Below are 22,235 nucleotides of genomic sequence, written 5' to 3'. Positions count from 1 at the left end.
GTGTGCCGCAATTAGACCCAGTGCAGCCAAATAGATAAATAACATTCTTTTAAAAGTATGAAAGAAATTCAGTAATGGCCTAAAAATCCTATCATACTGATGCCCTCATGGAATTTCAGTGTCGACTTAAAAAAATATTTACCACCTAAAAGTTGAGAGTACTGTTTTATTCGGCGGGAATTTTTAGGACTTCAAGCCCGGAGGACGACAGCTCAAGTAACCCTGAGAGAACTTCTGCATGAGGTGAGGAGAGAAGCCAGGTTATATAGAAGCTCTATGACAAGGAACAGGTAGTCTGAATGTTGAAAGATTACTGTTAACTAAAGAAAACCAGATAACCCAGATTAAGGAATTGAGTGCTTTTCTACACAAGGGAAGATGCAAGAATCTGGGCTGAGGTGCACACGAAACCATTCCTTTGATGTGCATCCCGGCTATCTGGGGCCAGTATCTTGTATTTTTCACATCCTGAGCTTCCTCGGGGCTCACCGAAGGGAATGGCCATAGTCTGATGGCTGCCAGACGGCAGATATTCTTTTCCTTTCTGTGTCCCCTTAGGGTTCAAAGGCTCACACTGGAGGGACGCAATTGCTGACGACTGGACATCTTTGTTGACTGATGTGGCAGAAAATCCTCCGTGTCTCATCGGCAACTGTCTGAAGTATTCCGAGAGCCCACAGTTAACACTGGGTGCTCCTCCTCAGCTGCTCTGCCCAGTCACCTACAATTCAGCCAACCCTTTCCCTTCAAAGAAAGTTCCGACTGGACCGTGCCTCCAGGGCTGAGGTCACAGCCGTCTGGGCTGACCCTAGAGTCTCACCAGGCCAGGCCTTTTTCCAAAGCCACCCTGTTCCCCTCCCTACCCCACATATACACAGAAAGGCAGAGATCAGAGGAGGTGCCCTGGACTGGTAAAGCAGGTTTTCGTGGTGCTCACGTTGTTAAGAATAAGGAAATGCATTTTGTTTTTCAGAGCGAGGAGATGAGCCACATTCTTCAGCTCACAGGTTCCCGGCTCTCCCTTCACCGACTCCATGAAGGCAGCCGGTCCCAGGCTTCTCCTATCTTTGCGAGATTTCTGCTGGGTCGACATTTCCCAGTTTGGCAAATGGCAATTTGGAGCCTCACACTGAAAACGGTGGTAGTGATCTCTGAGAAAGGCTGGGGAAAAGGACTGACTCTTGGGTGTTTCATGGTCTGATAGATCTATTCTTTGACCCGCCCTGCCTGACAAGGCGAGGGGGTGTTGAACATTCTAGAGGTCTGGGGTTTGGGGTCAGGCTTGGGGCTGGCGAACCATCCTTGAGTCGTTTTTCTTCTGCATCACCCCCCTCCCTTTCTTTTTAATCTGCTGGAGTTTTTCTAAAATGTAGATAGGGAGCTAGGCTTCCACTGGGGACACCTCAGGCCCACACGGGTGGGCTGTGCCCCAGGCCAGCCCCTGCACTCTCCTTGGGTCCAATACTTGTTCTCTGGCTCCAAAACTTAACTAAGGACTTCAGATTGACTGAGAGGAGAATCGGAATGCGGCAGCTTGCTATTGGGAAGCGTTGACTTCACCCTCTGCTCTGTGGCTTCATCAATCCCTCTCAGCTGCCTTCACGTATATTCAGGCATTTATTAGTCCTAATTATGTACACAACTTTGTGTTGAGCCTGGGGAGATTTGACAGAGTGCTTTATCATTCAGTAGAGAACACAGATATGAAAAAAATGACACCGATGTGGCAAGAGCCATGCTAGAAGGGGGCACAATGGCCCCCCTAGATGATTTGGGACAAAGATAGCAAGGTGGGCTCCCAGGAAGAGGTGACCCTGCATCTGGGTATAGCAGCACAGGAAGGGAGTACCACCAGCAGGCAGAGAGAGGATCTGGTTTATGCAAAGGAAAGAAAGTGCCTCACAGGTGGTAGGAGGAGAGGTTTTCAAGTTTTCAAGTTTAAGGTGGATTAGAATTGGCTGGGGGAGCCTATTAAGAATGCAAATTTTGGGAAACCTCACTGAGATTCGAATTCAGTTGTTTTCAGGTGGGGGCCCAGGAATCTGGGTTTTATAAGCTTCACAGGGGCGTAAGGCAGGGAGATTTGTGGACCACACTCTGAGAAACTGCTTTGAAGGAATGCTGCATCCATGGCTTTGATGGGATATTGGTTCATTTTTCTGGAATGTCCCCAAATGGACTTTGGACAGCTCACTAATGACTCGTTCTTCAGTCATCTTACACAGACACACAGACAACATCCAACAAACTGGAAATGAATGCAGGGAGGGCGTCAGGGGCCTCGCTCACCCGGAGGCACTGGCACTGTGCTCCCAGGATGCTGGTGGGCGGTTATCTCAGGAATGCGTCAGGGCAAGGTCCACGCTTAGGCAGGAACGCTGTCCACAGGTGAAGCTGGGTCAGGGAGCGGCGATGGGAAAGCCCTCTGGGATCCTGCCACACCTCCCCGCCACTCTCCTGCCAGGAAGGTGAGGCAGTCCTCAGCGGCCTTGTACAGACTTCTCTGTAGCCTTAGGCTGGCTCCCTGTCCCTCCCACCCCTGGGGGCCCCTCAAGAAGACTGTCTTCTCCAGCCCCAGCGCCACCCTACTCAGGCTGCCCCTGGCTGGGACCAGGGCCGCACCGGGTGGGTCGGGGGGTCGGGGGAAATGTGTGTGGAGGGGGTGATGGGCCCTGGCTCAGCTGGCCCCCAGTTTTGGCCATCTGCACTGTTTCTGCTAGTCCCTACATGGCAGTATCTCTTGCCCTGTTCAAAGATAGTTCCAGGGACAGAGTTGCACGGAACTTGCCATCTATTTCGCTGGCTCATGCACCTGCCGAGGAAGCTTCTCTGGGACCCAGACCTCCTTGACTTGCTCTTGCCACTGTTGTCTAAGGGCTAGAATCCTGCCTCTGTGGTTTCTGCCAGCTGCCTGCCAGGCCACCTCCTCATTCCTTGTTACAGCCAAAGGACACTGCCCCTGCCACCAAAGTTCCCATCTTCTGACTGTCCCTTGCCCCCTGGGGGCCACAGTGGTGGACTGCCCTACAGCCTGCATCGGCTCTGACCTCTGACCCTGCTAGTGGGCATGCTGCAGGCTCAAGACCTTCTCTCAAGGCCTTTTTCTCAGCAGGTGTGATCCTCTTTCCATTGGGACCTCTCCCACCCCCATTTCTGGATCCAGCTTCGATCCCTTATCCCAAGTGGAGTTCCAGGATCAGGCTGAGAAGCTCCTAGTCCTTGGTGGTGTTTATACCTGGATGTGAGAACCCACTGCTTACTGATACTACCTGCTATCTGTGTCTGGAGGCAGAGTCAGCTACAGAACAAAAGAATAAAACAGGGCTATGCAAACATCAGTTGTGTTGACCGGCCAGTGCTACTCAAACATTAACCTGTGGAAGGACCACTGGGGATCTTGTCAAAATGCAGTCTCAGGGGTCTGAGGTGGAGCCTGAGAGTCTGCGTCTCTAACCAGCTCCCAGGAGATGCTGGTGTGCTGGTCCACAGTCCCCACTTCCAGGAGCACAAGTCAGGGTCACGCTAATGAATGGGAACTTGTCACAAGGGGGATGAGGCCAGAAGTGGGGCTCAGAATCGAGCATGTGCTCAGAGTAACCACTGGGTCCTCAAACTGCCACCGCATTCCAAAAAATGGACTTTGGGGGGTTCTGAGAAAGCACAGCCTCGGGGTGCCAGCTGCCTACAGGCTCACCTGAGTGGACAGCTCCCATGGGGGGTACATGACCCCTGCGCCCTGATGCGGTTCCCTGTAACCAGATGAGCCCAGTTCAAGGCCGGCTCTGTCATCTTTCCAAATGAGTGTCTCGCAAGAATCTGAACTGGGGACACGGAGTTAGCTGCGGTTGCTGAGGTGGAGAATTACGAGACTGGCTGGCGCTGTGAAGGTCAAATGGGTCACCTGCAAGCTAATGCTGTGATGATGTCATGACTGTTAGCATTCTTTAGTAATTGTTCTGGGCCTTGCCCTGGGCTGTGTGTCCTAAATAAGAGAATCTGTGCTGTAATTCTCACAGTAACCCTCACAATGAATGGCAATCTAATAGCAGGAGCTCTGGGGCCAGAGAGCCTGAGCTTGAATCTTAGCTTCCAGACTTTCTAGCTGTGTGACCTCAGGCAAATTACTTATCCTCTCTGTGCCTCCACGCCCTCATCTATAAAGAGGATAGTAATAGTACCTCCCTCAGAAAGTTAGTGTGATAGTTAGTGTGATTAATTGAGCTAATAAATGTAAAGCACTTAGAGAGGGGCTTGGCACTCAATAAAATCTGAGCTATTATTTTATTACTCTTAGCCTTATTTGTATAGAGGAAACTGAGGCTCACATAGATTAAGTAGCTTGCCTGGGGGTCACACAGCAAGTTCGAAGCAGAACTAACTCATAACGTGGTTTACGAATGTATGAACAAACTTTAGATTTGTATAGTCTGTATAAAGGTTTCAGGAGGTAGCAGAAACCATAATCTGGGGGTGGGTAGGGGGTTGGAGTTGTGACAGGAGGGGCATGTATGGAGACACTGTTTTTCACGGACTCCAGCTATAGTTCCCACTAGTCCGGTGGTGGGGGGTCGCTATGAACTTCCTTAAATTCCAGCGAAACCTCTAATCTCACAGTAGCCTCTTTCTTGGAGCCATGTCATGTGGGCCTTTGCTGCTTTTGACTAGAACAGGCCTGACTTAAAGTAGATTCCTTCCAGCAGAGCAGCGGGGGGAGATGGCACATGATGAAGGCTTCGTGAAGCAAGTGGTGTCCCGAGTGGCCAATGAGGGAGGTGGCCCTTCAAAGGACAAGGTGGGCGTGGTTTCAATGGCCACCAGTGGGTGTGGCCTGTGGGAAGGAGGGGTTTCAACAGACACAGGTGGGGGTGGCTTTGATGGACCCCAGTGGGCAAAGCCATTGGTTGAGTCAGAGACTAGATTCAACTTTAGATCCGCGGTAGTTTGAAATGCTTGTCTGGGCAGAGAAGTGATATCCAGCAGGAAACTGGGCACCTGAGGTTTCACTGCACAGGAGGTGGTGGAAGGCTTGGGGACACAGGCCACCACTAGGGAGAAGCTAAGGGATGAGAAAGACCACCGTAAAGGCAGAAGTTGGCAACACCGCTAGATGCTACAGGGAGGTCAAGGAAGGTGCCATGCATGTCACCTGCTGACACTTCTGGAACTTTGGTCAGACTGAAGACTTACTCTTGGAAAGAGAACACCTGAGCACTAGGAACGTCCATAGAGGCCTGAAGAAAGGAAGAGATGTTTTGGATGTGAGGACCGAGAAGTAGGCCAGGTTATGGGGAGAGGCTGAAGGGATTCTAGTCCTGGTTGAGTCTCTAGAATGATTTGGGACAAGTCTATTGATCATTGCTTCTTAAACTTAGGATGGTATCAAAGGCCCATCAACAGAGGAATAAAGAAAACGTGATATATATGTACAATGGATTACCACTCAGCCATAAAAAAGAATGAAATTTTACTATATGCAGCAACATGGATGGACTTAGAGGGCATTATGCTAAGTGAAATAAGTCAGACAAAGAAAGACTGATGATATCACTCACACGTGAAATCTAAAAAAATACAACAGACTAGTGAATAAAACCAAAAAGAAGCAGACTCGCAGGTATACGGAATAAACTAGTAGTTACCAGCAGGGAGAGGGAAGAAGAGACGGACAATGTAGGAGGCGAGGGTTATTAGGGGACCACATGAAACCACATGTGTGAAACTTTTGAAAACTGTAAAGTGCTAAAGAATTGAAAGAACCTTTCATTCAAAAAAAAAAGAAAGAAAGAAAGAAAAGCACCTTTTGTTGCCACTACAGTGAGTGCCGTGCTCTTCGGACTAGAATTAAGAAAACTCAGTTGAAGAGGTTGCGTGGTCATCACAGATGAATAGTGATCCATCTTTTTTTTTTTTTTTTTTTTTTACTTAAAGCTAAAAGCAAACAGTTTTTCTGACTACAGAACTTTTAAAATCTATAACTTGACGTGTGGCGTCATTTACAAGGCCTATTATTTTTGAACGTCGCATCCTCTTTATTTTCCCGATCTGTAAGGATCTGGTTCATGTTCTCATTACGTGTCTACAAGCTTCACGAGGAATGATGTCTGTCTTTGGTCACTGCTGTGCCTGCTTCTTAGCACCATTCTCACCAGGAATGAAACACACCAAGGTAATACATTCTTTGCTCTCCATTCTAGCCAACATGCAACAGAAGTGGAAGGTAATTCGTGCATAGCTGGAGCCATTTCAGACCGGAGACGACCCAACTGACTTCCAGGGAACCCCAAACATCCTGATGGATGTGCCACTGGGCAAGCAAGAATGCTGCAGTTCAAGCCCATAGGCCCTTCAGACACCAAAGTGTCCGAGGGGAATCTGATTTCCTGATAAGTCTTTCACGCTGAAGTAACAAGAGATGGGGCTCCCTTGGGCACAATGGTCTGTGAGGAAGGTGAAGCAAAGATGCTGATCACCACCAGGGACAGGGGAATGTGAGCTGAATCTTGATGCAAACATGTCAAGTGACGGTGACACCTGGCACAAGAAGTGCAGAGGTCCCGCTCGGACAATAAGCATGTGGGGGGACTTCTCTGATGATCCAGTGGCTAAGAGGGGCCCAAGTTCAATCCCTAGTCAGGGAACTAGATCCCACAGGCCACTACTAAGACGTGCCGTAGCCAAATATACAAATAAATATTTTTAAGAAGAAATAAGAGTTTAGGGGTTGATATAAAAATGTTCTCAGGCTGATGACCATTTCAACGGGTTGCATCTACCCATACTCGGAAGGCTCTTCAAACCTGGCCAGATTTTGCCAGTGACCACCCACAAAATACCTTACAGCATTCTGGCTACAAATGTTCAGCCAGTAGTTTCCAGACTTCAGGGGGCAGCAGAATCCCCTGGGATGCTCCTTGAAAGACAGCTCCCAGGGCTCCCAATCACCCGCCTCCCCCCACCGAGTGTCTGATTAGTAAGTCCAAGATGGGACAGGAGAGTCTGCAGATCTAACAAGTTCCCAGGTGAAGCTGATGTCCTGATCGGGGACCACATTTTGAGAACCACTCAGGCCTGGGCAGAGTACATCATGAGAAATGCTGGGCTGGAGGAAGCACAAGCTGGAGTCAAGACTGCTGAGAGAAATATCAATAACCTCAGATATGCAGATGACACCACCCTTGTGGCAGAAAGTGAAGAAGAACTAAAGAGTCTCTTGATGAAAGTGAAAGAGGAGAGTGAAAAAGTTGGCTTAAAACTCAACATTCAGAAAACGAAGATCATGGCATCTGGTCCCATCACTTCATGGGAAATAGATGGGGAAACAGTGGAAACAGTGTCAGACTTTATTTTTGGGGGACTCCAAAATCACAGCAGATGGTGATTGCAGCCATGAAATTAAAAGATGCTTACTCCTTGGAAGGAAAGTTATGACCAACCTAGATAGCATATTCAAAAGCAGAGACATTACTTTGCCAACAAAGGTCCGTCTAGTCAAGGCTATGGTTTTTCCTGTGGTCATGTATGGATGTGAGAGTTGGACTATAAAGAAAGCTGAGCACCAAACAATTGATGCTTTTGAACTGTTGGTGTTGGAGAAGACTCTTGAGAGTCCCTTGGACTGCAAGGAGATCCAACCAGTCCATCCTAAAGGAGATCAGTCCTGGGTGTTCATTGGAAGGACTGATGTTGAAGCTGAAACTCCAATACTTTGGCCACCTCATGCGAAGAGCTGACTCATTTGAGAAGACCCTGATGCTGGGAAAGATTGAGGGCAGGAGAAGAAGGGGACGACAGAGGATGAGATGGCTGGATGGCATCACCGACTTGATGGACGTGGGTTTGGGTGGACTCCGGGAGTTGGTGATGGACAGGGAGGCCTGGCGTGCTATGGTTCATGGGGTTGCAGAGTCGGACACGACTGAGCAACTGAACTGACTGACTGACTGACAAGCCTGGTGACCAGTCAGGAGGCTGAAGGAACACCCAGAGTCCTCCACTAGCAGCTGGCAAATATTTGTTTCATATCAGCAGTGGGAATAAACCACTCAGGCTGGTTTGAAATGTTCTGAACTATTAAGATACCCCTCCCAGTCTTTGTTGACCAGTAAGATGTGTATATGCTTAAGTATGATCTGTTTTTTTCCAGAGAAATGAGAAATGGCTTATGTCCAAAAAAATTCTGGTTCTCAAAATACATGAACTGAGCAGAAATTACTAAAGTATAGATAAAGCTATCAAGGAGACCTTAATCTCCGCACTTAGAACTATACAGACGGTGACCTTGAATTTGATTCTGACCAAGCCTACAAGGTAGATTCTAAAGTATTCCCATCTTGTCAGTGAAGAAACTGAGCCTCAGGAGGCTTTATGGGGCTTAACCAAGATTGGTGAACTAGCCATTGGCTGAGATGGCTGGAGGGGTGGACCTTGCCTCTTCCCTGCCCCTGCCCTTCCTACAGTTTGGATAGGAGAGCTGCTTGGCACAGGTACCTTGGCTCAGCCCAGGGAGGAATAGGAAGACTGTTTCCTCTGCTCCTCTGTGACCATGGATATGTGACTCCACACATTCTCGGATAAACAAAATGTCCTCCCTGGATCTGCTCAGCCCTCTTGCTTCCCTGTGCTGTATTTCACAGTGTAGGAGAAAACCCGATTGGGCTGTGCCACCACTGAGGCTTCGGGTCAAAAGAACCAGAACAAAACTGCTCATAGCATCGTAGGGATACAGGTAAACAGGGCTTGCTCCTGAAGTTACTTCCTTTAGCCCACTTAGCATAAAAAGGAGGGCCAAGCTACCTCATCTGCCTTCTTCGGTTCCCTGTTTGTGAAACAGTGATTGAGATGGTGCTTCCCTACTCTCCCCACTTCCAGGTTACTGTTGAGGAGTCAATAAATCAACTGTTTGTGGTGTGCAAAGCACAGGGCACAAACCAGCAGTATAGCCTATTGGAAACTCAAATTTCCGGGCCCCTTAGCAGCAGTAAAGAATCCTCCTGCAATGCAGAAGACGCAGGTTCTATCCTTGGTTCAGGAAGACCCCCAGAGAAGGAAATGGCAACCCACTCTAGTATTCTTGTCTGAGAAGTCCCAAGGACAGAGGAGCCTGGAGGGATAAAGTCCATGGGGTCGCAAAAGAGTCGAACACGACCTAGTGACTAACCAACAAGGACTCAAACTAGGGGCAGCAATGGGAGTGTAGAGGTGGGATTGGGGTTAACAAGTCCTCGAGGTGATTCTGAGGCTTCCCCAAGTATGACGATCACTGCTCTAGAATGCAAACTCCATGAAGGCAGGAGTTTTGTTGGCTTAATCACTGCTAAATCCCCAGTGCTGGAACAATGTCCAGAATATTTCAGATACTCTATCCATTTACAGGCGCTCCATAAATATTTTTAAACTGAGTCCAAATGAAACAGGAGAGGAAAGAAACCAAGGTTCAGAGAGCCTGGGATTTATATTTGCACAGATTGATGACAGTTTCTCTCTAATTTGTAGTAAATGTTAAGAGCTGGACACAGTCTTGCATTACCCTTGCATTCCTAGCACTTAGCCAGGTGACCAGCTCATCCTCATTGGCTCTGGGTAACACCCTATCTATGGAAGGCACAAAGGTCTCTCAGATCCAAATCTAAGCTCACACCACAACTACCAACTGGTGTCTAAGACAGGGTCATCCTTCCACCTTCCTGAGATGGGTCAAACTGTAGCAAATACCAAGCCCCTGGTCATAATGCAATTTGCCTGTTTAACTGTTTGCCCATCTCCCTCACCCGAGGGTACACCCCACTGTAACAGGGACTTTGCTCTGATCCTCGGCTAGGGCAATGGAGCCAGAAGCCCAGCAGGCACTCAATAAATACCTGCTGAATGAATGGCCAACCCCAAGCTGGGTGGGACGCGATAAATACCAATGCCCTTCTGTGCTACCTCCACGCTAAAATCAGCAGGTTCTCAAACAGCTTGTCAGCAGGGCACGGGGAAGCCTCAGTGAAGGACCAGGATATCAAAGCAGTTATCAACGAATTCCAGAGACGTGCCCCTCCTCCCTACCCCAGTTCCTACAGCAGCCGTTTTTGCTCAGCTGTGACCACTGTGATTCACTACCCCTGCCTCACACACCGCCCTGGTGCCAGCTCCCTGGCAAGAGTCACTTCACTCCAGAAATTCCAAAGAAGGGCTTGCCTCTGATAAGACCAGGGGAAAAAGAATTTATTGGTTTATTTATACAGTGAGTGCCCCAAGGTGGTTTGCAAACTCTGATGTCAACGTGGCTCAAGTGAACCCTGGTTCAGCAGGAAGAAACTTGAATTGGAAAGGAGGTGACAATGGTTCTTGTTCCTCTACCAAGGTAAAGAACGGTAAACTCGCCTAACTAGTCCCAGCTCCCATGTGAAAATCTGGTGTGTAGCAGGCACTGGGTAAGACCCGCCTTTCCTCTCCCCACAACCCTTGGGGGTAGGTAAGCCCTCCTCTTACCTGTGCTTTATACAATTGAGAAGGGATTTGTTCAAGGTGACCTACTACCTGGAAATGACAGAGGCAGGACTTGACTTGATAGCGTCTGGAGATCCTTCTGGAGACCTTATCCACTGCAGGGAACTGTGCGATACGTCAAACCAGCATTGCGCTGGAGCCACACAAACATTTTCCTCCGTAGTGAAAAAGGTATATATGCTAACAGGTGTGTTATCTCCGTAGTTAAAAAGCTCCCTTTTCCTTTGCTCTCCTCCCCTCTTCCCTTCCTCTCTCCAAATGCACTGAAAAGGTTGCAGTGGTGCAGAGAGTAAGGCTCTGTAATCAGACAGACCTAGATTCAGATTCCAGCTCTGCCCCTTTCTACCTGTGCAACCTTGAATTTGTCCCTTGGCCATTCTTAACCTCAGTTTCTCCATTAAGTCAGAAAAATACTATGTGCAAAAGACTGTGCTTGGCACATGCCAGGTACTAGATAAAGATGACTAAATATAACCATTATCATTGCGATCGCCAGGGGCCGGTTATGATACAAATGTACGTGGAAGAAATTCCTGGACTACACAGTGCCATGCTCACAAAGCCCTAACTATCCAAGAAAAACCATGACAGATGCAGGATCAGAAGGCTGTCCCAGGGTCATCTCATCCTAACAGCCACCTGATGCCCGGATCTTGGTATTTTATCCTCTCTAGTCAGGCACCAGTCAGTGGATCCTGAGGGCAGCCCAGAGACAAACCCAACAAGTAACTGCCACTGGGTGAGGAGGAAGCCAGCTTGGGGACACCCGGGCTGCCATCAAACCGGGCCCGGCAACAGCAGGCAGCCGGCTGGGGAAAGTCAGCAGCTGCCGCTGGCCTGGTGTCTTGGCTGCCAGAGAGTGATGAATGGAGCAGGGGAAGAAAAAAAGCCAACAAAGGTGTCCCTAATCTTGATGCAGCTTCATTTTTTTTTTTTTCCTGGCCGACCATTGAAGGAGAACTTAAGCCTCGGTCCTTTTTCTTTGGCAGACATTTGAAACTGAACGATCCCGTTTCTTTGCAATGGTGAGATGTCATGGGTAGAAGCACTGAAGAAGCGAGGGGGCGGGGGTGGTGGTGCAGGGATGTAACCCACTGCACTAGTCCTTTCCCCCCGCCCCTGCTCTCTTCTCCACCCCCTCTCCCTGGTCCAGCATCTTTATAGAATTTTCTATGTTCTTCCCACACAGCAACAGTGAATGCCCCCACCACCCCCTGCCCCGGCCCCGTTATTTTGGCAGGAGCTTTGCTGCTCAGGAGCCAGAGGCTTAATGGCCCGCTGGTGAAGGTTAAATAACAAAACGCCACTGTATCCAGTTTCTGAGTTTTCTCTTCTTTTATCTCAGTCTGAAACAGGGATCCAGGGCAGCTGAGAAGCTTGTCAGCAGCAGCAACCAGAGCCTCTAGCTGTTCCACCTAAGGGTGTGTGGCTGGCTGGCTGGACCCTCTGTGCTGGGAGAGGCAGGGCATGTATTTTTCACCCAGACTCAGCCCCTATCCAGCCCTCTGCCCTATCCAAACAGAAGCAGAAGGAGATGCTACCCAGGCCATTTCCCCAAGGGAAGGGGGCTTCTCTTATCCTGGGCCCCTCACTGAGCTGGGGGCAGATCGTCATCGCCTAAAGGCAGATGTGGCTGGAGAGAGAGCTCCAGGCACGCTCAGCATGGACAGGCGAGTGCTATGAAGTTGGCACCCCTGCAGATGCTGCCAAAATCTGACCAAGGCTTCTGCAGCAGCAGGCCGGCCACCTTCCAACTCCCACTTATTCTAGCCTCGTCTCTCCTTCTGTGCACCTGAGCTTAGCGTTCCAACCTTCCCAGTAACTAAGGCAACCTGACTCTCTTCTCTTCAAAAGGGTGGTGTTGCAAGGCTCCCCAGGCTCCCAGGGGAGTGGGGAATCAGGTCAGTTTGTCAAGGCCAAAAGCAGGAGGGGCAATAACAGGAAGGAGCTGCCTTAGTGGTTACTAAATCCCTGGCTGTTGGGAGCATTTACCCAAGCAATTTGGGAATGGCTTTGAACTCCACACACTGACTGCATCCTTCAGAGTTTCCCTGCCTCCGTCTCTGTTCTCTCCCTCCCTCCCAGAGCTCTGGTTGGCTGGCAGCTCCCAGAGGGTAGCCTTTGTGCCCACTGGCCTCCCAAGCCACCATGTGGATTTCACTGGGTTTTCTGATCAAGCCTCCTTGCCAGCATCTTTCCCTGAGATCCACAGCAGGCTGGCCTCATTTTAGGAGTGAATGGTAACCTTCCAGCCCAGTTTGTCGACAGGGCATCTGGAGTTCTAAAATGACTACAATGAGGAGGCCATGGCAACCCCTCCAGTATTCCTGCCTGGAAAAATCCCCATGGACAGAGGAGCCTGGCGGGCTACAGCCCACGGGGTGGCAAAGAGTCGGACACGACTGAGCGACTAAGCACAGCACAATCCGAGTGTGGATTCAGGAGTTCAACCACCTGGGCTCCAATCCTGGGTGCATCCCCTAGTGGTGGTGACCTTGAGCAAATACAAATTCATAACCTTTCTAAGTCTCTATTTCCTTATCTGAAGATGGAGTGACCAACACTATTTACCTTATATGGTTGGCAAAAGGATTAAATGAGATCATAATATAAAACACTTTGCGTGCAGCCCAGAGTACATATTAACATTTATTATTATTCATTTGTGGGTTCTAAAGCCTCTTACTTCTTCCTGTTAGCTAGACTAGTGCCTTTTAACCTTATTTCTTTCTTAATGAATGACATAAGATACTCCCATGCACTGCAGATGCCCATGAGACATGTAGATCATAAATTCAGGCCTTGGAAGGAGAAGAAAAGCCCTCTCATAATTGTAAAGGCCCAAACTAAAGGTATTAGTGGATCATTAAGAGCAGAAGCATGGAGAATAGAGGCTTTGGGTAAATTCCCTGGCAGGCTGGTTATAATTGCCGCTTAAGAAAGCAGGTCAGAATGTAAACTGGTGGAAAGTGACATTAGTCTGACAATAACCTTAAATCTATTTAAATTGATTATAAAAATAGTAGTGCACTTGCAATTGCTGTACTTTGCTCGACACATAACACATTCCTATGATACGACTCACACATGATTGTGACGCTATGAAAGAAACTTAATGGTCATCAGCACAGCCAAAAAGGATTACAGAGGATAAACCACAAGCATAAAATACTCTCAAATTATTACAGTGGATGAGAAGAAACTGGGTCTGGTTTTCAAGGAAAAGTTTACATAAGAGAAAGAAGAAAGGAGACCTTTTCCTGGTAGCTCAGTTGGTAAAGAATCTGCCTGCAATGCAGGAGACCCGGGTTCAATTCCTGGGTCAGGAAGATCCCCTGGAAAAGGGGTATGCTACCTACTCCAGTATTCTTGGGCTTCCCTTGTGGCTCAGCTGGTAAAGAATCCGCCCGCAATGCAGGAGACCTGGGTTCGATCCCTGGGTTGGAAAGATCCCCTGGAGAAGGGAAAGGCTACCCACTCCAGTATTCTGGCCTGGAGAATTCCATGGGCTGTATAATCCATCGGGTCACAAACAGTTGGATGCGACTTTCACTTTTCACCAGAGACTCAGGTTGACATCTGCTGTGCGACCTGGGGCAAGACATTGGTTTCAGTTTCATCAAGTGAAATGAGAGGGCTAGACATGGCCAGAAAGGTCCATACCAGTTGCAAACTGCTACAGAGCTGGAGGCTGTTGATATTTCCCCCGGCAATCTTGATTCCAGGTTGTGCTTCATCCAGCCCAGCATTTTGCATGATGTATTCTGCATATAAGTTAAATAAACAAGGTAACAATATACAGCGTTGATGTACTCCTTTCCCAATTTGGAACCTCAGATACACAGATGACACCACCCTTAAGGCAGAAAACAAAGAGGAACTAAAGAGTCTCTGGATAAAAGTGAAAGAGGAGAGTGAAAAAGTTGGCTTAAAACTCAACATTCAGAAAACGAAGATCATGGCACCTGGTCCCATCACTTCATGTCAAATAGATGGGGAAACAATGGAAACAGTGAGAGACTTTATTTTGGGTGGCTCCAAAATCACTGCAGATGGTGATTGCAGCCATGAAATTAAATGATGCTTACTCCTTGGAAGAAAAGCTATGACCAACCTAGAGAGCATTTTAAAAAGTAGAGACATTACTTTACCAACAAAGGCCCATCTAGTCAAAGCTATGGTTTTTCCAGTAGTCATGTATGGATGTGAGAGTTGGGCTATAAAGAAAGCTGAGCACCGAAGAATTGATGCTTTTGAACTGTTGGTGTTGGAGAAGACTCTTGAGAGTCTCTTGGACTGCAAGGAGATCAAACCAGTCCATCTTAAAAGAGATCAGTCCTGGGTGTTCATTGGAAGGACTGATGTTGAAGCTGAAACTCAATACTTTGGCCACCTGATGTGAAGAGCTGACTCATTTGAAAAGACCCTGATGCTGGCAAAGATTGAAGGTGGGAGGAGGGGATGACAGAGGATGAGATGGTTGGGTAGCATCACCAACTCGATGGACATGGGTTTAGGTGGACTCCAGGAGTTGGTAATGGACAGGGAAGCCTGGCGTGCTGTGGTTCATGGGGTCGCAAAGAGTCAGACACGACTGAGTGACTGAACTGAACAGAACTGGATGGAGACTTGGTCTCCATTTGACTTAAGTATTTTCTAGGTGAAAGCGTTAGTCTCTTAGTCAGTCCGACTCTTTGTGACCTCACTGACTGGGCTCCTCTGTCCATGGGATTTCCCAGGCAAGAATACTGGAGTGTACTGCCTTTCCCTTCTTCAAGGGATCTTCCCTACCCTGGAAGATCCTGCATTGCAGGCAGATTCTTTACTGACCTCCTTGTAAAAGCTAAAAGATTTGACATTCCCAAGAGTCTACTGTTATATGAGGCTCTGTGATAGTTTCCCTGCCCAATTTAACTTATTTCATGCTCAAAATGCCTCTTGACAGCTGATGTATATCATCCCATCCTAAAGAAGACAAAACTGAGGCTCAGAGAGAATACATAACTTGCCAAGGTGACTCAGGTAATAAGCAGCAGATCAAAGATGTCAGGATTCAAAGACTCTTTCCATTTTCTTTTGTTTTTTATCTATTTGTTTATTTTTGGTCCCGCCATGTGGCTTGTAGGACCTTAGTTCCCCAACCAGGGATTGAACCCACAACCCCTGCAGTGGATGTGCAGAATCTTAACCACTGGACCACTAGGGAAGTCCCCTCTTCCCGTTTTCTACACTGCTCTCTGAATAACTGTGGCCTGGCCACACCAGAATGGCACCAGGTAAGTGAAATCATGCCTGTCCGGGCTCCATTCCCCAAGGCTGAATTCCTTAGGCAGTAGAGCAGAGGTTTTTGATTCTGCAAGAGATTCCAGGCAGCTGAGTGGTCAGAAATGTGGGTTCTGAGTCGACACGCCTCGCAATCACATCTCAGCTCCTCAGAAGCTGAGTGGTTTTCTCCGAACTTAGGCCCCCTAAGCCTCGAGGTTTCTCAGGTAGATAATCTACTCCCAGGGTTGTTAGGGGGATTAAAAGAAATCCTCCATGTAAAGTGCTCAGCAGACTGCCTGAATACAGTCAGTGCTCAATCATTATGTCTCAGCTAAACGGGAGGGCATACAGGTAGTGATGAGCAGTTTCTAAGCTAATCCATGGCAGGGGTTATGAATCTGGGGTCGGTGAACCCCCTGAAATGATGTGCCAAAAGCCTTGTTCATGCTTTTCTTCGAGAAACGTCCTTAACCTCTGTTGGAAGCTTCTAAGGGTCTGTGACCAGAAGGAGATTAAGATCTTTTGCCTGCTGTAAAGCCCAACATCTTAAACTATGAATTGTTCCTGTAATAACAGGGTTGGCAAAAATTCCTCTGCATATCATGAGAGAAGTTGCTGGGTTCTCTCAACAAGGCCTGCCAGCCACGTGGGCCTCCAGCACTGCTCACACAGACACAGAAACTGTTCCCACAGAGCTCCCAGGTGAAGAAAGTCTGAACACAGTCCCCCCCTCCCCCCCACACACACCAAGGAGCGGGAATTAGGCTTCAGGAACCTTCTCTGGCAGGGCCAGTTCCAACAATCCATTCTTCCTCAGAGAACAATCAGTGCATTTGTTGTTGCATACCACTAAGTTAAATATACCCGGAGTGCTGGCCCTTGACTGGAAGCTTCCAGAAGAATCTGGGGTTATTCTGCTGAAGGAGTACTGCTCCATGGCCAGATCCACAGCACCTGATTCCCCATGGACCTGGCACCTTCTAAGACCAGCCCTACCTCGGGAGGAGCCCGCGGAGCTTGGCGGAGCCTTTGGCCCAGTCGGCAGGGCCCCGAGCTGCCCACTGGCCCCTCTCTGGTTGTTGGGACAACCGTCCTCAGGAATTTCGGCCTCCCAGTCTTCCCCTGGGTGAGAAGGGGAGAGAGTTGGCAAGGCTGGCTGCCTGGCTGCTCTTCCAACCCCCTGGTGAAAGGGGAAGCTGAAAACTGGATTCCCTACCCCCAGCAGCCTCCATGGCGGACACACACAAAACAGCTCAGGCCCGGAGGGAAGAATGTGCCAAGACATTCTTCAGGGTTGGTAACCCGAGACGCTATTTTGTTCTCGGTGGCTAAGAAATCACTTTTCTAACTGAAGGACCATTTGACTTACTTCTTTTAAATTCAGGGGAATGGGCAGGCATATCTCCTTGATTCAGATAAGAAAAAGAAAAAGACAAATGCATGCACACACAGACATTACAGACACACACCCAGCAGAATCTTTTTTCTTTTATGTGATATTTTGTTTCATAGCATTAACCAGCTGCAGAGATGCAACCACCCTGGCAGAATTCCCCCCCACCCCCACCAAACCCCACCACCCCAAAGAAGTCTGGCTCTTTTTTAGCTTTGCTCATTTTTTTCCTCCTCCTTACAGCTCCCTCACCTTCCTGCCTACCGCCCTCCTCCCAATTCTGCCATGGAATCACGGGGGATAAGGTGAGGCCAAAGCGGAGTCCATGAGATCATATTTGAGAACTGGCAGGGGGCCTCAGAGACCATCTCATCAGCTTTTATCGCTCACCAAAGGAGTGCTTGCACCTCAGAGAGGTCAGGAGATTTGCCTGAGGCCACACAGATAGGGTGAGGTCGAACTCTCTTCTGGGGTGTGCGGCAGGGAATTCCAGGGAGGCAGAGGTGGACGCCCTCTGTTCAGCTGTTTCCCCAAATATTCAAAGTTGGCTCACTGCAAGAGTGAGCTCAGAAACCCTCAGCGTCCCAAGATCAGGGGCCCCAGCCCAGGCCGGTGCAGGTGGGCTGACCGGAGATACAAAGGCACAGGGTAAAACCAGTGAACAGCAAGGCGGAGAAAGTGAGCAGTTCCTTAAGCGCCAGTTTTCTTTTTAATTCCTCTCCATTGCTTGCCAATCTGCCTAAAAACACAGGCTGCGGAGGCCTGTTGCTGGAGCCGTGGACTGGCCACAGGAGTGAATTCAAACAGAAAGGCACTTCCCCCCCCCCCTTTCACTGTACTTTTTAAAGGTTCCTTTCTCTTTGGAGCAATAGATATTGCTAGTTTCCCATTTGCAAAAGTGGCTAAAAAAAATTCAGATTGGGTTGATTCAGTGTCAAGTATTAAGTCAGCAATAACACAGGTGATATAGCAAAAAAGGTGGTCTACATAATACTGAAATTCGGGAAATTATGCCATAGCCAAGTCAGTTTTCCATGGAAGCTATACTGCTTGCCCTCTTCCAAGGGTAATGAATGACCGCTGCTTAAGCAGATTTCTGAAGCTGTGTTATCCTCTCAGTGCCCCAGAGAAGTTCCCAGATTCAGGACCTGGGGTGAGTTAGCAATGCCCTCTACACTCAACTGCTGACAGCACACTGGGCTCCGTAGCTGCTGGGACCTAAAATGGGGGAGGACACACAAACTTGAACTTGTGTCTGTTTTAGGCGAGGACAAGGGACTGTGGAGGCTAGAACTTCAGGGCAGGCAGAGAATTTGGCAAAAGCTAGAGTGGTGAGAAGATCAAAATCCCCAAGCACATCCTACCTCAGGATCTCAAAGTTTGTCTCATGTTTGGAAATGGGAGCTGGGCCCTGATCTTCCATATCCCTTCCACTTTCAAGAGTTCCACTATCACCCCTTCCCTTCCAAGTAAATCATTTATCTGACAAACAGGCAAACTGAGGCTCAGAAGTTAAAGCAGCTTGCCCGTGGGACCTGAGCTTTTCAGCATTAAAAATGTCTCTTTCGGATTAAATTGATGAGACGTTCAGCATAGTACTGAACTCAGAGTCGACACCCAGTCCATGTTGAATGAATGAACCAAAGTGCTCACAGAAACTATGAGCAATCTCAGCTCACATTTTCTTTCTTGCTTTTTCTTTTTCTCAACTCTCATCTTGATTACACACCCCATCCTAGACTTCTGGAACCTCCATTCCCACCCCAGCCAAATAATTTAGCTTCATTGCTTTACAAGCACCTGACACCCAAGGTCACAATTACCAGGTGAAAACTCCGCATTCCTGGGACACTGACCACAGAGAGGAGAGCAAAGGACAATCAGCGGTCCCAGAGGGTGGTCCTTCCCCCTCTCCCCCAGGATATTCATGGAGAGAGGGTGCTGTGTGCAAAAAAATTGCCAAGCAGCCAAAACCAGGAGAAAGTCTGGATGCTTAAGAGCCACACCAGCCATCTCACACGCCACCTGCCTCAGCAAAAAAGAAAAAAAAAAAAAAAATCCGGTGCTCCAACCGGCGTGGTGCAGCACTGAGGAACCCCCGTTCCCAGAGGAGAGGAAGGCGGGGAGGCGATGGGCAGGGCTTTGCGGCGGCCTCTCACCTCCATCTACATCCTAACAGCTTCTTAGTTGCCGTGAGATTCCTGGGGAACCAGTCTCCCCGATGAGCCCTCCCCCGCTCCTTCCTCTCCTTCCCACTGTCGGCCTCCCGGCCCCCAGAACGCCGCTGCGCCCGACTCTCCGAGCCTGGGAGGCACCTGTCAAAATTCACACCCTGGGCTGCCTTCCCCGGGACGCAGTGTCCTTCCTCCAGCAGCCTCCCGCTGAGTCCTGGGTGCCTACCACCCCCTCCAAACCAGATGCTTTCCCATCCCACTCCCCCCGCCCCCACGCTGGGGAAAGCCTCCCCGGGAAGCCCCAGCATCACCCGGCTAGATCGCTCCCCCAGCCCCCGCCGAACCTAACTAAGGGGGAGGGGAGCGGCGGGAGGCGGGGCTAGAGCTTAAGGTCAAAACTCCCGGCAGGTGCCGGCGGGGGGCTGAGTCCCCCTCAGAGGACGGCGCGGGGTGAGGGGGTAGCCTGGGCCAACTCACCGGCCGACCCCTCCTCCCAGCTGCCCGCCCGGTCCGGAAGGGCACGGGGGTGGGGGGCACCCTGAAGACAGCGCAAGAGGCCCGCAGAGCTCCCAGGGTCGCCGCCCCGTCCCGGCTTGTGGCCCCTGGGGCAGGAGCGGGATGAGGGTGCACGCGGAATCCTACCTGTCCCGCGGGTCGATCCAGCTGGTGGTGCGGCTCGTGTGGTCTATGTAGTAGACCTTGCCGTCGAAGTCGCGCGCCTCCTCCCAGCCCTCCGGCAGGGGCAGCTCCGGCCGGGGCATCTTCTCGAGCGCGGCCCGCGCTCCCCCATGCAGCTCCCGGCCGCCACGGGGGCCCGCCGGCTCAGCGGCTCCGGCCGGTTTCTCTCGGCTCGGGCGGCCGCCGAGGCACCATGGTCGCGGTGGTGGGGAGGGAAGGTGGCGCCCGCGGGCTGGGGGCCCCTAGTGAGGGCCGGCCGGGGTGGCGGCGCTGTCCATGCGGCCCTGCGGCCCCGGCCCGGCGCCTCCCGCTCCTCCGGCCGCCGGCCTCTCACACTGCCATGTGCGCCCGCAGCGGCGCGGTGCGGGCCCGGGTGCGCGCCCGGCCGGCGGGGCAGAGCGAGCCTAGCGCAGCTGCCGCCTGTCCTCCTCCGCGGCGCGCGGCGCCCTGCAGCCTCCACACCGCCGCCGCCGCCGCCTCTCGCTCCCCCGAGCCGGGTGCTGTCCCCGCTCTCCCTCCGCCGTTCCGCGCTCGCTTGGTTTGCGACTCCTGCCTGCGCCAGGTGCGGCTCGGGCCGTGCAGGTAACCGCGCTGCCCCGGAAACTGGAGGCGGAGCGCCGGGCGCCAGGGTTCCCGCGTCCCCTCCCCGCTCCCAGCTCCGCGAGGGCGGGTCCTAGGGCCCGAGACGCGCCCCCTCGTGGGACAGTCCCAACCGCCGGCCGCCCCTTCGCGGCTCCTGCCGGGAGGAATGGGAGCCCGCCCTTCACCTGGGTCCCGGACCCAGGCTGGAGCCCCGGGAGGCGCGAGCAAGCCCCGCTCTGCCTCGGCTTCCCGGCTCTCCAGGCTGTCTCCACCCCGAGCGGCCGGGTTCTTGGCACAGGTGTCCCCAATCTTATAACTCCCGGGTTCTCTCTTGTAGAATCAGGAGTCAGGCAAGAAGTGGTTAAATGGAAACATTCTTGCAAATAGGGGAACATAAGTTTTCCAGGATCTCTGATCCCTTCCCCCAACACACACACCATCTGTCTCCTTCTTATTCTATTCTTTCCGCGCGTTGTTTCACCCATCCCCCCACCCCTCGTACTTGCAAATGTAACTGACTCTTCCCCGGGTCCCTAAAATGAAGAGTGCCAGGCATCCATCTCCTGCCCTCAGCCCCCAAGGACCTCCAGTGGGTGTCGAGGTGGCCCTTTGTAATAGTTATGATGTTGTTGTTCATTAAATTGAATATGTAACCTGTTCCAGGCAGCTTCACCTGTCCTCTTCGAGATATTAATTGATCTGTCATGGCTTTGGGGGGATAGGGGTTATGAAAAAGAAGGAAGCAAACAAAGCAAAATTCCATGTCGAAAAAATGAGAACTTTTAAAAATCAATATTTCTTGAGAAATCAAAAATTTGTGATTATTTAATTACAGTTAATCAGCTGTCTGTGTCTCCTGAATGTCTTTAACTGTTTTTTTTTTTTTTTTTGGCCCTGGATGTATAGCAGGGAGCTGGACTGCAGGGATGAAGCCCAGCCTGCTGTATCCTTTGTCTGAGTCCCACAGCCTCCCAGAGGAGCCAGTGTCCTGTGCTGTATGGGCCAGGGTGTGCTGAGCATAGGGGAGAATCCCATGTTTCTGGTCTCCTCTGCTCTTGGTACAGAAGACTTATGGTGGTATCTCCTTACCTCCAGATGCCTTCTGTTAAGCCAGTTACTTCCCTAAAGCCAGGCCCATTGACTCAGTATTTGACCTTTCCCTCCCTCCCTCATTCCATAGATGCCATGCACAAAAGTCCAGAAACACAGACCTCAGGCTGGCCTCAGAATACCTAGAAGTAGGAGTTCACCCTCCTGCTTCTTATGGGGAGATTCCCACAGCCCTCTACAACTCACTCCTCAACTTCACCGGGTGCAGAATACTCCCATTAGTCATGAGGGCAATGTGTGTGTGCATGCATGAGGTCACTGAGTCGTGTCCGACTCTTTACAGCCCCATGGACTACAACCTACCAGGCTCCTCCGTCCATGGGATTTTCCAGGCAAGAGAACTGGAGTAGGTTGCCATTTCCCTCTCCAGGGGATCTTCCCAACCCAGGGATCAAACCTCGGTCTCCCTCATTACAGGCAGATGCTTTACCCTCTGAGCCACCAGGGAAGCCCTGATGAGGGCAATGAAAAGTGAAAGTGAAGTCGCTGAGTCGTGTCCGACTCTTTGCAACCTCATGGACTATAGCCTACCAGGCTCCTCC

General features: G+C 50.4%; 1 protein-coding gene across 2 annotated transcripts in view; it reads right to left on the bottom strand.

Moving 5' to 3' along the window:
• The window catches only part of WWC1 (WW and C2 domain containing 1), a 154,030-nt gene extending 133,946 nt beyond the window's left edge, over window positions 1-20,084 (bottom strand). For both annotated transcript variants that reach the window (XM_068979817.1, XM_068979818.1), the window contains exon 1: window positions 19,966-20,084. In XM_068979817.1, the coding sequence (XP_068835918.1) occupies window positions 19,966-20,084 (119 nt within the window). The remainder of the gene's footprint in view (window positions 1-19,965) is intronic.
• Window positions 20,085-22,235: the final 2,151 nt, after the last annotated feature.

The sequence above is a fragment of the Capricornis sumatraensis genome, chromosome 9 (genome assembly GCF_032405125.1).
Source record: "Capricornis sumatraensis isolate serow.1 chromosome 9, serow.2, whole genome shotgun sequence".
In the NCBI taxonomy this organism is placed as follows: Eukaryota; Metazoa; Chordata; class Mammalia; order Artiodactyla; family Bovidae; genus Capricornis; species Capricornis sumatraensis.
This window is presented reverse-complemented; position numbering and strand designations above follow the sequence as displayed.